The sequence below is a fragment of the Convolutriloba macropyga genome, chromosome 10 (genome assembly GCF_964194025.1).
Source record: "Convolutriloba macropyga chromosome 10, txConMacr16.3, whole genome shotgun sequence".
Taxonomy (NCBI): Eukaryota; Metazoa; Xenacoelomorpha; order Acoela; family Convolutidae; genus Convolutriloba; species Convolutriloba macropyga.
In genome coordinates, this window is record NC_134477.1 from 30,463,986 (window position 1) to 30,479,578 (window position 15,593).

Below are 15,593 nucleotides of genomic sequence, written 5' to 3' on the forward strand. Positions count from 1 at the left end.
TCGTTTTTCGCGTTACCTTTCCTCTCTTTTATCGCTTTTGACTCGTTATTTACTGGACTCGCTATCTCAACTAAATGGATTTCAATTTGTTTCACTCGTTGTAGTACGTAATATTCTGAATGCAGTCAATGCCAAAAGAGCAAAATCAAAAGATCGGATAAACCGACAAAACCCGATCATTAGGGCATAGTGCATTAGGTTCTCAAAGTTCATTCGAGCGACTGTTACCTGGCATTAGCTTCAACCTTAGTAGCCTTCACTATAGAAGCTGAATTAAGTATAACTGTACAATCTAACCGCAAATGCATACCAAATTAGAAAACTTTTTGACGCTTCAAAACAAATATTTCTAATTTTTATCTCTTTTTTTATTTCTGTTTTGCGATGTGCGGGCTATTTTCCGGCCATGTTTCAGCTTTAAAGCCATTTAATTTAATTTTAATTAATTTTTCATCGTTTTTTTTTTCAATTTTTCTCGCCGCTCTCAATAAATGGCTTTGAACTAGAAAATGGCAAAACAAGTTACTTGAATTTGTCTAAAAAGCGGATTTTACAAACAAAAAATTGCATTCTCAACGAGAAATACGTGACACCGGAAACACTTTTCGGCCATTAACAAATTGCTCTTGTAAAAATTGCTCTTCTGAATTAACAAATTGTTTTTATAATATATAAAATAATGCTGAAATATTAGGCAATACATGTCTCTCTGGCCATCTATCACTGTGATAGACATTTACTTTTCCTTTGCACTTCTTTTGAATTTCTTTGCACTGATGGTGTGCTTAAGATTTAAATACATTTAAATAAGAAAATGTTAATGTCTAATTTTTCTCATTTAATTTTTTTAACTTAATTGTTCGCAATTTATCGCAAATGATAAAACAGTTACGTCATTTTGAGGATGTAGCTACGCATCGGTGACAATATAAAGACATGCGAGACGTAGTCCTCAAAAATTTATATCTTTGGAATCGAAAATAAACGTAACAATTTGCTTATAAACCCGTTCTTCAACCCTTACTCTAGTTGTATGTCTTTTTAAATTGCTGTTGATTAGTTTCTTTTATTTTAGAGCCGAAGATTTTAAATCCCTAGAAAGTCCGCTAATTTGTTTACTTTAGCAAATTTTGTCTTGGGCGTATTTTGCACATAAAGCGGACTAAACACCGCTGTTTGGACTCAGAAAAATCAAATAAGTTACGCTTAGATCAAAGAGATCAAATCGATAATGCTTGTATCAGAAACCGATAAAAATCAAGCATAAATTGTTTCCGATAGTGTTTTATTGTTGGTAAGTTGTGTCATAAAAATTCTCTGGTAAATGAAATAAAATTATAAAAACTGTACATACGCATCGGCAAAGAAATCTGATCTGAGTTAGTGTGTGATGTTTCCAAAACCTCAAATTGACCTGTCCCGTCTTAACTAGAGTTCTAGTAGCATTAATTTCTTCAGCCACAATTTTGAATTGGAACGGAAAGGAGACTCGGGGGGGGGGGGGTATACGCGCTTGCACATAATATTCATTCCCCTCACAGAAATAAAATAGCTTAAGAATATCTATTTATATATAGGAATTTTTTAAACAAAAATCCACGACTGAAAACTGATATTGCCTCATTTTTACTTAAATCACTAAAACCAGTTTAACTTTTCATGAAACCAGTTCAACTTTTGGTAACAAAAGTTGAAGAGTGAACAGAATTTATCTACGTAGAATAAATTGACCTGACACGGACGTCCTAACAAAAAATTCTCATAGCATTAAGTTCCTGCGCCAAAATTTGGGGTTGAAACGAAAAATTGCCAACAACAAATAATATATTTTATATATATGTCTATATTTTGGCGATGCTATGGAAAATTTTTTGTTAAGACGTCCGTGTCAGGTCAGTTTTTTTACGTAGATAAACTGTTCACACTTTTGTTAGCAATGAAAAGTCTGAATTCTGTCAAAATGATGACGTAAAATCAGTTTTCAGTCGGGGATTTTTGTAAAAACGGTGTTTGCACAAATTTTTGGTTTTCGAAATTTGTTCTACATGCGTTTAGTTTGAGTTTTATTTTCAATGATTTTTGTCCTAATATTTTTATCAATGTTTAGTGAATTGCATGCATAATGTCATTTTTCACTCCTATTGGAAGTTTATTGTTTATTCGAGCGATTGTCATTGGTCACTCGTGACTTGCCTTGCTCTCAAAAATGACTTCCCTATTTTCAAAGTGACTTCTTTTACTATAATAAAAGGAGATAAGATCAAATTTTTGGATCTTTTCTAATGAAAGGTTACTTGAGATCAGCTAATGGAAGCAGAAATAGTTATACATATTCTTAAGCGAATTATAACATCTCGGCAATTAATGCAAAGAAAAGAAATTTCTCTTTGCAATGTCTGTTTTGTTTTTAAATATCCTTTTGTGACTGCAAATCAACGACGCTGTCGCAGCTATTTTCTGACAAACTCACAGCTATGTTGTTGTCGCGTGCCTTAGTCTCATTGATAACAACTTTCTTGGACTTTTATTTGACATCCTCCAAGCTGGATAATAGTTTTCTTTTATATCTACTCGTTGAAATGACTTCGTCACTTTCCTGTCCTATTGTAATTTCATTGATTTTTTTTAAAATTTGTAGTTCTTTCTTGATTTTTTAAGTATTTCTTTTTCATGTAGCTTGGTCTCATCAATGAAGGTCTCATGAATCTCTCGTGAGATTTGGTCTGAGCTATTTTACGAGAATTCGACGTCTCTAATGACGTTATCCTTAATTTTTCAAAAAAAAAAATCGGCACTGACAGTTTTTATTTTCTTTTTATTTTTCTCTCACTTAGTCATTCTTATTACAGGTCTCATTGGCTCTCTTTTTAGGCTGAAGTGATTTTTTATCCGTTTAATTTCATATCAAACAGACGTTGACACTGATGACAATTTGATTTTTATTCAATTTGACAACTTTTGTTTTTTTTTTTAAATTAATGATTTCTTGTTTTGATGATCTTTGTTTGTGTTTGGGTTGTACTCATTGCTCTCAGCAATCTCAGGGCTCTTTTTCCTGATATTGAAACATGAGTTTGTCTATTCAGTGATTAAGTTTGCAGTTAATGTTTTTTTGACTTTAGAAAAATTATGGGGTTTTCAATTATTGCTAGTGTTGGTTTTTTCTTCTCTGGTAAGTAGTCGGAGTTAATCCACTGAATGTTTTAAGCTGGTGGAAAAAATCCTATTAGTTTTGAGAACAATCTTTTTTCTGTAAAAGAAATGAAATCAGCGAGTTTCGAATTTTTTTTGAATTTTATGTCATTCTCAAATTGACTTGTTTTATGCTTTTTCTATTTTTTGTATTTTATGTATTTTGATATGTTGTCTTAATTTCTGTTTTAACTGGCTTATTATGCGTGTTTGCAGTTATCTCGCATGCGTGGGGAGATATCTTGTCTGTGTGTGTATGTGTCTGTGTGCGTTGTGTGTGTGTGTGTGTGTGCGTGTGTGTGTGTGTGGGTGTGTGTATGTAAGTCAGTGGGTGGGTGGGGTAGGTGATTGAATGTGTGAGGGAGGGAGTGAATGTGAGTGTGTTTGTTAGAAACTTCTGCGTTGAAATAATTAGTGTGAGCAAACCGAGCTTCGACTTATACTTCTTTTGTGATTTTGCTCGTCCTAACACTAATAACTCACGCAAGTTTGTTTGATCCTATTCTACGGCTAAACAGATACTTTTTCTAAATCACAGCTTTCCGTTCGACAAAGTAATTGATTTTAATTGCTGTCAGAAAAGCGTGTTTCTTTTTTCGTCTGTTTTCTGTGATCTGTCCTGTTAAAAGTGAATTTTGCACTTTGTCCTAATTATTTAAAAAATTGGCGTTTTTCCTTCTGCCTAAGGGACAAGTAAACGTTGCCTAGTTTGGACGTTTTTGGGATGTTTAAGCCATTAGTAGTTGACATAGAATACAATAACTTCAAACATACACCATTGAAACATACACCCAATACCAAAACTAGCGATGTTGGTGTCTATCAGTAATACCAACCTTGCGAATAATCCCAAAGGTGATATAACTAAACGATCTTTTGGAAGTATTTTGCAAAAGTATATTTTTTCATTCGGTTTACATTTGGTTACATATCATTAAATGCATAACATTGCCGATAAAACATGCAAATATTTGTCAGTTCGATTTGTGGATTCAATGACTGCGAGAACCATTTAAACTTATCCTCCCCAAACTCTTACTTACAAACGGACAGTTAGAATTTGAACGTTAGTAAAATCCACTGTATTTATTTTCCCGTGTATTAAAATAGGTTTTGAGTTTTACTTACAATTGAGGTTAAATTCACCCTTTGCAAATGTCTACCGGCTCTGAGGTAGAATGAATGCCATAAAAGAGTACTCATTTTCATTTTGACCGTATTTCTAATCGTTTGTCATAATTTATCTTATAACTGCCACTTCTCTTTTGAGGACCAAATAAGCTTTCCATTATTTGGAATGTTTTCTAGGCCTGACATGCAAGCCAGTGGATGGCTATATTTTAATATCACGAACAATAGAAACATAAAAGGAGGCTATTTTGTGTTTTGTTCTGACAGTCTTGATGTGGCCCCTATGCTTTACAGAACGCTTCAGGTTAAATTTGATTATATTAAGTATTAGATTATAATTTAATTAGATTATAATTTAATTAGATTATAATTAAATTAGATTATAATTTAATTAGATTATAATTAAATTAGATTATAATTTAATTAGATTATAATTAAATTAGATTATAATTTACAATTGACATCAATTTCAAGTAAAAGACATCAATAATATAGGCGCAATATGTCAACTAAGGACCAACAACAGACATTTGGCCTTCCAGGCTGGCGCTCCTGAAATAACAGTAAAGTCATGATCCAAAAAAGTTCTTTTTTCACTAAAAAGCGAAAACGGCACGATAAGAATTTTCAACAACAGTGGGAATTGTCAGCAGAACTAATACATATAAAATTCAAATTACATTAAGAGTTGTAGAGGGTTGGTTAATTAAAGAAGTAGGATCGCAACTACAGACCAAGAAATAAATTAAAGAATATGAAATGCCAAAAACTAATTGTTCATGTTGCAGAATAAGTTATAAAAGTTCAGTTTCTCTTCTTTCGTAGACTTGGGATTGGACTGAACCGCTGATCAGATCAGATCAGAATTGATAAATTGGTCAGAATGTAAAATTGGACTATTGGAAGAAATGTGCTGTTCAGCGTTGCAAGCAAATGGTTGCAGCATTTCCGGAAACGTGTATTGTGAATTGCCTATTTTTTAGATTAGATCATGGGGCGTGTAATCCGAGCGCAGAGAAAAGGTGCGGGCTCCATCTTCAAAGCCCACGTAAAGCACCGAAAGGGCGTACCCAAACTGAGGAACTTGGACTACAGCGAGCGAAAGGGTTATATGCGGGGACTTGTTAAGGTAAGTAAAATTTTTGAACTTTTTTTCTATGGCAGAACAGCATAATGTAACTAGCATGCCTACAACTTAAAATTTTTTGCCTGTATGATTTCTACCTCAAGCTACGCTTTCATAGAATAGTGTTTTTTGTGGAACAGCTTTAGAAACTGCCTGAATATTTTTTTACTGGTTGAGATTGATTATAATATTGCAAAAGTTCATTATTCTCGTCAGTAAAATTTTAGACAGCGTAGCCAGAATGCAAATATTGAGTTCTTATCTCAGGAATCAAAGCAATATTTTTAAGTCACTGTATCAACAATTTTTAATCACTGAGCATAAGAATGATTTTCTGGAAAAAAAAAGAAATTGTGTCTGTTACTTAAACAATATTAACTAAGATTGGAGGGCGCAATGCCCTGATAGGTGAGTAGTTAATGCTTAGTCTGTAAGGCAGAGGTCGGGGGTTGGAAACTTATCTAGGCTACAAACCCTTCTGAGCTAAATCGCCCCGCCTGTCGTTCTAGAACAATTTGTCTGACTTTAGTCGGTTTATGTTTTTGATTTGAAAAGTTTCATTGAAAGTATCGTTTCAAACAGGTGACCATTTTAAGTAGATGGATTGCGAACAGCCCTGAACTGGAGCTTAAAAAGGCAAAATGTCTTCTAGGATCCGTCCTATACGGCGGTATTCCATAAGATGGCTTGTCCTAGTCTGTGCGTAAAGTAGCTTTCAGGGCTGCGAAGACATGGTTGGGATTTTTAGGAAGCAACTGAAATGAAATGGAAAAAATTACCTGTAATGTTTGAACTTAATTTTATGGCGTATTCATTGTGCAGACAAAAATGAAGAGTTTTCTATATATAATAGAAAAATATCTGTAGCACTGTTTGAAAGGCACTGACACAAACATTGCAACATTACTTTTTTAAAACTGAGATGTGGTTGACTTCTTTAGGGTATTCGTAATCGGAATTTTGACACTAAAGTTTTTTCAAAAAATTTTTAAGTTTTCATGAAAATAACGGGCCAATTAGTTTTTTGAAATATTGCAGATGTTGATTTGTTGTTCATTTTATTAAACCATTATTTTTACGTCTGCGCTGTTTTGAAATGACTGAAACGGTTAGTCTTATGAAACAGGACGAATTGTTCTCAAAAACAGCTCTAAAACTTCTAAAAGGAAACAGTTTTCTTCTTTGAGTTTTACTTTTTCTTAGATCATTGTTTGATATTTTGATAGCTCTAAATTTTCTGAAGACTTGTTTTCCAAAAAACTTTTTCAACCGAAAACCTTTGGTCCGTACGCTAGTTTTTAATTAACCCTAATGTACAGTTCATATAGTAATAGATTTACCTTTCCCCTTTTCTACTGATCATTTTATAGTGTGCTAAATCTTTTATAATCTTAGTCATATATAGACTTGATTTTTCTGCCTTACTAAGTTGAGAAAATTTATATTTACTTTATTAATATGCTGTAAACTTTCTCCAATATTTTTGCTATAAAAACCACTTAGTTATCTTTTGTTATTTGATTTACTCATAACGCAGGAATTTGCGATAGTGCTAACCTAATCTTTATTTACATTGTATCCTTTTCTATGTTAACTTTATTTGCCCGGGACGTGCCAGCACGCGCCAGAAGTTTTTGTTATCTTGCGTTAATCTGTGTTCTTGATGTATTTGTACAATGATTACTCAAATGTAAGTACGGCCCCCGGGCCTTAAAAAGCATTAATCAGAAGAACACAAAAACTCAAAATTGTCAAGCTAAAGATCAGCCGCCAGTTAATTCAGTCTTAGATTGATAACTGTTCGTTTAACCAGAAAACTGTTTTGTCAGTCGGCCCTGCTCCGAAGTAAAAACTCAAGCCGCTCTGACCCTGTTAATATTAGCGAAAAGAATTATTTAAGTGACAAAACTATGTTACGAAGTGTATTAAGACAGAATGTCACATTACAGCCGTAAACAATAAAGACTGATAGCAATTTTAGCGGAATTTTGTTTACATCATTAAATAATTGATTTTTAGTCAAATAATTTTATCGTAACTTTTAGGCTTGAAAGTAAATAAATCCTCGTGACTTTTAATGCTCGTAATTTTTTTAGGCTTGAAACTAAATGACCATCAGAACTTCATAAAAACGAGCTAAATTTAGAGTTTTCTGTTCGCTTTTAGCTTTGTTTTCTACGCGATCTTTCACCCATCCCCCGTCCGATAATTTCCCTTTTTTCGTGTATGAAACATTTTTTTCGTGTGTGAATCAAAACTTGATTCTGAGACCTACAAAATGATGTTTTTTCTTTTGTCTCTACGATGTGTAAATAAAAATTGAAAATTTGATTAAAGAAAAAATGTCAGCCTCGCATGTATATTCCTCAATTTTAAAAAAGAGGTTGGAACAATAAATTGATTTTGTTAATGTAACTTAATTAAGAAGTTGAGTGCTTGCGGCAATTGGAATCGGGCAATTTTGTTCGAAGTAGCTATCTTTTTTCAAATAAAAGGTATCCATGCCTGAAAATAGGCTGTGATCTCAGAATTCTCTTGCTGTGATACATCGAGAAAGCTGAATTAAAAAGTTTATACATAAACATTGTGTCGTTATTAGAAGCTGTATCAAATGAAGGGTTTCGATATAAACTCCTCTGTAAATCGAAATATAGGTCAACGCAATTTATAGGAAGTAATTTTATGTCTCAAGGACTTTTCTCCTGGTTGTGCATGATTTTTAAATAACTTCTAAATTTTTCAAGGATATCATTCACGATCCGGGTCGAGGAGCACCTTTAGCAGTTGTGGAGTTCAGAGATCCTTACAAGTTCAAGAAAAGGAAGGAACTGTTCATTGCTTCTGAGGGTTTGTTCACGGGGCAGTACATCTACGCGGGAAAGAAGGCTGCTCTCACCACTGGAAATGTATTGCCTATTGGAAACATTCCGGAAGGTTTGTCATGCAAGGCTTTTTTATTCAAAAAGGATTGATTGAAGTAAAACAAAATTAGCTTTTTGGAATTAGTGAACGCTTTGGGAAGTTAAAATGGGAAAATGATTGACGCCACTTCTAGTAACCTGTTGACATGAATTGACGAGAGTTTGATCTGTTATGGTCAGGACTTTATCAGTGATTTATATCCGAAAGAGTTTTTGTCATATGACTTCATTGGTGAATATATTCAAGGTACTCTGGTGTGCTCTGTGGAGGAAAAGACCGGAGACAGAGGTCGATTGGCCAGAGCTTCCGGCGACTTCTGTGCTGTCATTTCACACAATACAGACACGCAGAAGACACGAATCAGATTGCCGTCCGGCTTGAAGAAAATTGTGTCATCCAAAAATCGAGCCATGATTGGAATCGTAGCCGGTGGTGGTCGAACTGAGAAGCCGTTGCTTAAAGCTGGTCGTGCTTACCATAAATTCAAGGCAAAGAGGAAGTGCTGGCCAGTGGTTCGAGGTGTGGCTATGAACCCCGTGGAGCACCCGCATGGTGGTGGTAACCATCAGCATATTGGATCACCAAGTACTGTTAAGAGGTCGACGCCTCCAGGACGAAAGGTCGGTCTGATTGCGGCTAGAAGGACTGGTTTGATCAGAGGAGGCAGAAAGGAGAAATTGGCCGAAAAGGAGTAGTGGCCTGTTAATAGAAAATGACTGAAATATATTTCTTTTAGTCGTTTCTTTAATTGTTTCCTGAAATGATCAATTTCAAGTTGAAGCACTCCATTATTTTTCGCCGGCAGAAATCTGGGCTCTGTGGGTGGCTAATAGTATAATCTGTCAAGTTTGTAGATTCCCTAGATCATGGATAGCTTAAAAGTTATCCATGCATTTTTAGTCTTAATAGTACAAAGTTTAGGTTAGGCTCGAGATGTTTTGGAGGTATTTTCCTGTAGAACATGAGTTAAGAGTGTGCAATCTGCTCATATGCTTTCATGATTCAAAGCCTTAATACATTCCGAAGGTAACATTCGTTTTCGCGTCTTTCAAACATTGAAATGATTTTGTTGAATTTTCAGATGAAAAATGGGCAAAAAGAAGCAGTCATATCTGGCTTCTTCTGGTTTCAGTGGGTTTGGATTCTCTGATGGCGTCTTAAAAGGGGTCGTCAAGAAAGGTTACAACAATCCCACGCCCATTCAGCGAAAATGCATTCCCATTATAATGGATGGAAAAGACGTTGTTGCCATGGCACGCACGGGTAGTGGGAAAACGGCTTGTTTTCTACTTCCAATTTTACACCATCTCAGAGAGCATGACAATTGTTCAGGACCACGTGCCTTAATTCTGTCGCCTACAAGAGAACTAGCATTGCAAACATACCAATTTTTCAAAGAACTGGCAAAATACACTGGCTTAAGAGCCAGCGTTGTAATCGGTGGAAGTAGTATTGATAAAAATTTTGAAGCGTTGCATAGTCAACCCGACGTTATCATTGCCACTCCTGGACGTCTGACGCATGTTTTAATGGAAATGGAATTAAAACTAGCAAATATCAAGTATTTCGTTTTAGACGAAGCAGACCGTTTGTTCGAACTTGGCTTTTGTGATCAAATAAAGCTAATTTCAAAGCAAATTGGAGTTGAGCGACAAACGCTGCTCTTTTCAGCGACTTTGCCTCAGACGCTCACAGAGTTTACCCGAATTGGATTACACGATCCAGTTTTAATCCGACTCGACAAAGACGAAAAGCTGAGTGAATTTTTAAAGCTCAACTACATAAACGTTCGAAGCGTCCAAAAGATTCCGTTGTTGCTTTACCTCTTGTGTGAAAAACTACACAACAAAGATAAAACTGCAGTATTTTTACCTACCCGACATTACGTTGAGTACGTTCACGAATTGCTCACTGGTTTGAATGTCGAAAGCACTTTTATATACAGTTCTTTAGACCAAGAAGCGAGGTCTGAAAATATATCTAAATTCAGCAACCGGGCAAGAGTATGTAATATTTTACTCGTAACTGATATCGCGGCTCGTGGAATTGATATCCCTGTATTGGACAATGTTATTAATTTTAATTTCCCTTGCTCGCCCAAGTTATTTGTTCACAGGGTTGGCCGAGTAGCAAGATCAGGCCGATCCGGAACTGCTATAAGCTTTGTTACTTCGGAAGAGCTAGCGTATTATGTTGACGTCCAGTTGTTTCTTGGCCGACCTATCTCATTAGCCGATAAAGACAGTTCGGAAGATGAAGACGGAATTTTAGGAGGTGTCAATAAAGAAACAGTTGCTGATTATTTCGATAAAATCAATACTATTGCTAGCCTTGAAGGAGCTGACTATGAATCACTACGGGAAACCGCTGATCGTAGTTTGATTCAATATGCTAAAACATGTCCGGCAGCTTGTCACGAGAGTTCAAAACGAGCTAAAGACCTAAATTTGGAAAACTTACAAATTCATCCGTTTTTGCGCTTGAAGTCGACGGATACAAATGTTCAAGATTTCTTAAACAGTATTAAGAACTATAAATCAAGTAAAACTATTTTTGAAGTGAACCCAACGAAAAATATGAACGCATTTCAAGTCATGCAAGAAACTAGAAAACGTCACGGAGAATCCATTGAAGATTTCTCGGCCAAAAAAGCGCGTAAAGAAGCTGAAAACTCTAAGCATGCGCAACAGAAAGTAGCTGACGGTTTTATACCGTACAACTCGACGAATCAGCACTTTGAAAAAGGCTTAGAAATTAGCCAATTTGAAAAGGAAATTCGAAGTTCGGCGTTTGATGTTATTGTTGATGATGAGAAAAAATTAGCGGAAAAGCGATCACAGAAAGTGTGGGATAGAAAGCAGAAACGGTATAAAGGTATTAGTGAAAATAATAAGAAAATAACAACCGAAAGTGGAGCCAAAATTAGTGCATCCTTCAAAACTGGTCGCTACGAACACTGGCTCAAAAATAAAGGCAATGCAAAGTCGGGCGATAGAAATTTTGAAGACTTTGTCAAATCAACACAGGCCGAGAATAAGCATAATAAAGGAAGAAATGAACTGAAAAACGCAGATCAAGTCGCCAAGGTTAGGAGACAAAAAGCCCGCAAGATGGAATTTGACAAGAGGCGATATCAGGAAAAAAAGTCCAGACATGAAAATAAATCTGGGAAAGGTGGCCAGAAATTTAAAGGCAAAGGAAAGAAGAAGAAATAGTGTATTAATAGTATAAAATTTGTGATTCAATTCATGTTCTGCCCCGAGTTTTCACAAGATGCTGTGTGTTTAATTTTGTTACCTCTAGTATAGGGGGAAAAGTGACATAGTTGGATGAAGCCAACTTTTCCCGCTTTATTTAAAAGTTATTTGGAATTTAAATTTTTCTCGTAAACCAGATTCCGGTTTTGAGAGGGAATCGAAACACTTGTGTTTGTTCATCTTTTCGTTTTAAATTGATACAAAGACAGCCTCCCATTTTTAGTGCTTGAAAAGTTTAAAATTTTGTGCCAGTCTGAATTTATTTTGGCAAAAATTTTGAGACTAAAAGAAAAGTGCATCATGGAACCTGGAACGAGTTTCAAGTCTTGATCTGTACTTCTTCAAAGAAATACACGTCTTGAATTGACAAATCAGTACTGATCACGTGTTATCTCATGTCTTAAGACGTGAAGACGTGTCAACTCTTGCTCAAAATTGGCAAAAATTGTTAAACATTTTTTACGAGCAATTTGTGAATTGAACATATACTTAAAGTACAGTACCCCATATATTCACTCCGAAACAATTTTTTTTCAATAGGCAGAAAAAAGTGGCTATGACTGGTATCTTTCGGCGGTATCAGATTTTTTTTCATTCTCTATCAATTGAACTTTGTGGAAGTGCTTGCATTTTCTTGTGCTTGTTTTGCTTCCGAGAGTTTCATAGGGGAGCCACTGTAAATGGCGGCCTTTTTCTTTCTTTACGAAACGAAAGCAAATCAACAATAAAAACTGTGCTCAATAGTTGACCCAAGTCTTGGGCAAGGCATGATTTAAGACTTGACAAGTCTACAAATGGACATGATCATCAGAGCTCTGATACAGCAGTGATCCAATACTTGCAATTTCACTGAAGCAGTAATGATTGAGACTTTACATTCAGTCCGTGAACTTTCCAGAAGAATTGATTGTTAAAGAATGATCTATTTATTTTCCATCAATTGCACTTTTTGCCTTTCGGTTTTTCTCGCTACGATACAATTGAAATTTGATATAGCTATAGTAATATAATTATTTTAGCTGTCAGTGATCAGTTGTTCAGATTTTATTATAAATTATTTTGAAATTTCTGATTTTTCCCTCACTATTTTGTTATCCTGTAAAAAAAACTATTCTTTAGTCAAGTTGGACTGCAGTGGTTTTCCACCAAGGTTGTGTTCGGTCCGGATTTTGCTGTTCTACACGAAAAAATTATGGAGTTCAAGTTTCCAAATTTTTGAATTTTTCAACTCACTGCTTAAAAGTGCTTCACACTTGATATTCCTTGCTTCTCATGTTGCCCAATTCAGATCACGAACATAATTGCTAAAATTACACTGCAGTACTGAGCCGAGCTAAATTGTTGAGCTGTTTTAATTTTTAATTGTTTTGTGTTCTGTATTTCCTTTAAAAGAACAGCGAAGAAAAAGCTGAGTAACGTTCTTGCAACGTTTTGATCTAGTGAAATGATTTATGTGTTTGTTTTTTGTTTTTCATCGTTTTTATCAATTGCCCCTTCTATGCATTGCTAGTCTCTAAGTATGCGATTCACCAAAACTGTTTCGCAGAGTCGATTTCATAGTGTGAATTGCGGTTCTTTTTTTTAAAATTTTGAGACCCCTCCCTCCCCATACTATACTCAACCCCGACTCACCTGTGTGGAAATCTGTTTTTAACAGCCGCAAGATGATAGCTGGCTTATCTCTGTGTTTTACAATCCAAAGATTTGAATTGTATTGGTGTCCAGTCTTTTTTGATGTATTGACGAATTTTTCTGATGACTTTCAGCTTTCGAAATAGGATTAACATGCAAGGCTTGTCGGGCATTAAAGTGCAAAAAGATCCCTCAGCTGACTTTAGTAGTCTTTAAGGTGCTTTTTGTACTGAACTTCGTTTCTTCTTTCTGTTTTCACATGCTTCTGCCTTATGATGCATGCCTATGTATCCAGCAAGTTTTAATTTGGTTCCGTTTCCTTTTCTTTGCCTTGCCACAAATTAATTGAAAAACATAGTATTCAACACGATTTTATTGAAAGTATTTACATTTGGAATGACGTTATTGTTTTTTCTCTAAATTTGTGAAACCGTGTTTATCTTTTTGATTCGTAGTGGTCATTTGATCTGCTGGTCAGATAGTAGTTTTAAGTTTTGTCAATTCTTTGGATTGCAATTCAGGACTTGTCGTACTATATTTTGTTCTTATTTCGTCCTCAACATTTTTGTTACGAACATATGGCGTCACAATCACTTCAAATCTGCTTTGTGATCAGTCATTCATGCAATTTCAGCTGAAGTGTGTGCATGGCATATTTTTTTCACTCTTAGTGAAGCTAGTTTTTTAATCATTCGCATGATGAAGTTTTAAATTCCCACGTGACTTATCTCATTCTCAAAACTGAGTTCTTCACTCTGCAAGTGACCTTTCTTTGCTCTAATTCAGAGAGATGAGATCAAGTGAGTATTTGTCACTGAAAAAAGATTCCTAATCAAAATATAACATCTCAGTATCAATCGTTTTTTGGTCTGTCTGACTTACTATATTTTTGAGACTGCAGATATACAAAGCTTATTCGGCTATTTTCTCACTATCTGCCAGTTGTTTTTTTAGTTTGACAAGTGGTACTTTAGTGGCTCATTTACTAAGCCGTTGTTTAAAATGATTCTGATCATTAGGAGAGATGGTCTGATCATTAAGATCAGATATCTTCCACATTATCATTTGGAAAGGCTGGATTGTTAGATTTGTTGAGAAGTTTTTGTCCAAAGTTTAATGTACATCAAAAATTGGATAGAAAAACTCGTTAAAAAGAAATTTTAATCACTCATCTGATAAAAAGAGCCCCTGTGCTTAAATTTCATGTAGCTCTCAAGTTATTCAGCTTTGAAAACTTATGAATAAGTTGTCACAGTGATAGAAAAAATTTCAATATTTATTTTAATTGAAATAGGACTTTCAAGTTTTTTAAAACCTTGCTGACTTATGAGGTATTTAGATGTTTGTTTTAATATTCTGACCGCATGCATTGAGGGAAGAAACTCTAAATAAGCCTGGCCACCCTAAATTTCTGTCAGAGAAAGGTGGAAGTGGTATCATCTGAGGACTCCTGCAGTGTATATTTATATATGGGTTTTTGTCTTTTTCTTTTTTGAGAAGCCACGAGTTTCTAAAATTGTATGTTTTTCTTAAAAATTTAGAGAAAAGTCAATCGAACTGCTGAAGAAGTACATTGACTCATTTAAAAAAAAACAATTTGAAATTTAAAGCCATTACTTCTAACCCTATATTTAGTCCAGTTGATAGAATAAATACTCAAATTTACAAACTTTTTAACCTTGATTTTATTCCAGGCTATTGGGTGCTCCTTGAAAAATTAATTGGAAATCATTAGTAGAAATCTTTGTTAGTGGAGAGCATTTTAACATACAAAGTGAAGAAAATTGTTAAATAGTTAATCCGAGCTACAAATCACGCTAAAAGGTCTAAAAATTCAAAAATTCTTGCAAAGGACTCCTCGAGTTGGCGTTTCGATTCTTCAAGTAATGTTGTGAAAGTGAAAAGGCAAAAAATAAAAATGGTAAACCATAACACGTGAAATCAATATTTAATATTTTCTAAAACGGTACCAAGGAAAAAAAGCGTACATTAGAATTTCTGACTTTTCTGTCTCGAGCAGGGATATACAGTGTAACAATTAAAATCATTCCCCAGAATGTTAACTCTTCGGTATTTGAAATATTAAAATGACAGAAATTATTTTAATTAATGAATGTTGCCAATCTTTTAATTGAGTTGGCTTTGTTTGAACGAGAATTGCACGAAACTGTTGGTTTAACAAAAAAATGGCAAGGATCACAGAAAATTATAATTTTTGATGAGAATTTTTGTTTTGAAGATCATGCTCTTCTGGAAATATTAAATTCAAGACCGCGAAATTATTTACGAGCCCCAAACATAAATTTCAACAGAACAAAAAACATTTTACTGTG

General features: G+C 34.7%; 2 protein-coding genes across 2 annotated transcripts; both read left to right on the forward strand.

Annotated features, from left to right (window-relative positions):
• The first annotated feature begins 5,278 nt into the window (after positions 1-5,278).
• LOC142348435 (large ribosomal subunit protein uL2-like) lies at positions 5,279-9,157 on the forward strand. Its single transcript, XM_075399792.1, has 3 exons — positions 5,279-5,452; positions 8,194-8,383; positions 8,618-9,157. Exons 1-3 carry the CDS (start codon positions 5,315-5,317, stop codon positions 9,064-9,066), a joined length of 777 nt encoding a protein of 258 aa, XP_075255907.1. The 5' UTR covers positions 5,279-5,314; the 3' UTR covers positions 9,067-9,157.
• Positions 9,158-9,432: 275 nt separating this feature from the next.
• LOC142347864 (ATP-dependent RNA helicase DDX54-like) lies at positions 9,433-11,633 on the forward strand. The gene has a single exon (XM_075399005.1). The coding sequence runs from the start codon at positions 9,460-9,462 to the stop codon at positions 11,584-11,586; it is 2,127 nt and encodes a 708-aa protein (XP_075255120.1). The 5' UTR covers positions 9,433-9,459; the 3' UTR covers positions 11,587-11,633.
• The last annotated feature ends 3,960 nt before the right edge of the window (positions 11,634-15,593 follow it).

Bases quoted from the DNA above. Each gene is read 5' to 3' on its own strand.
- LOC142347864 (XM_075399005.1), top strand. From the start codon at position 9,460: ATGGGCAAAAAGAAGCAGTCATATCTGGCTTCTTCTGGTTTCAGTGGG.
- LOC142348435 (XM_075399792.1), top strand. From the start codon at position 5,315: ATGGGGCGTGTAATCCGAGCGCAGAGAAAAGGTGCGGGCTCCATCTTC. The intron at 5,453-8,193 runs GTAAGTAAAATT...AAATTTTTCAAG, and splicing joins ATATGCGGGGACTTGTTAAG to GATATCATTCACGATCCGGG. The intron at 8,384-8,617 runs GTTTGTCATGCA...AATATATTCAAG, and splicing joins TATTGGAAACATTCCGGAAG to GTACTCTGGTGTGCTCTGTG.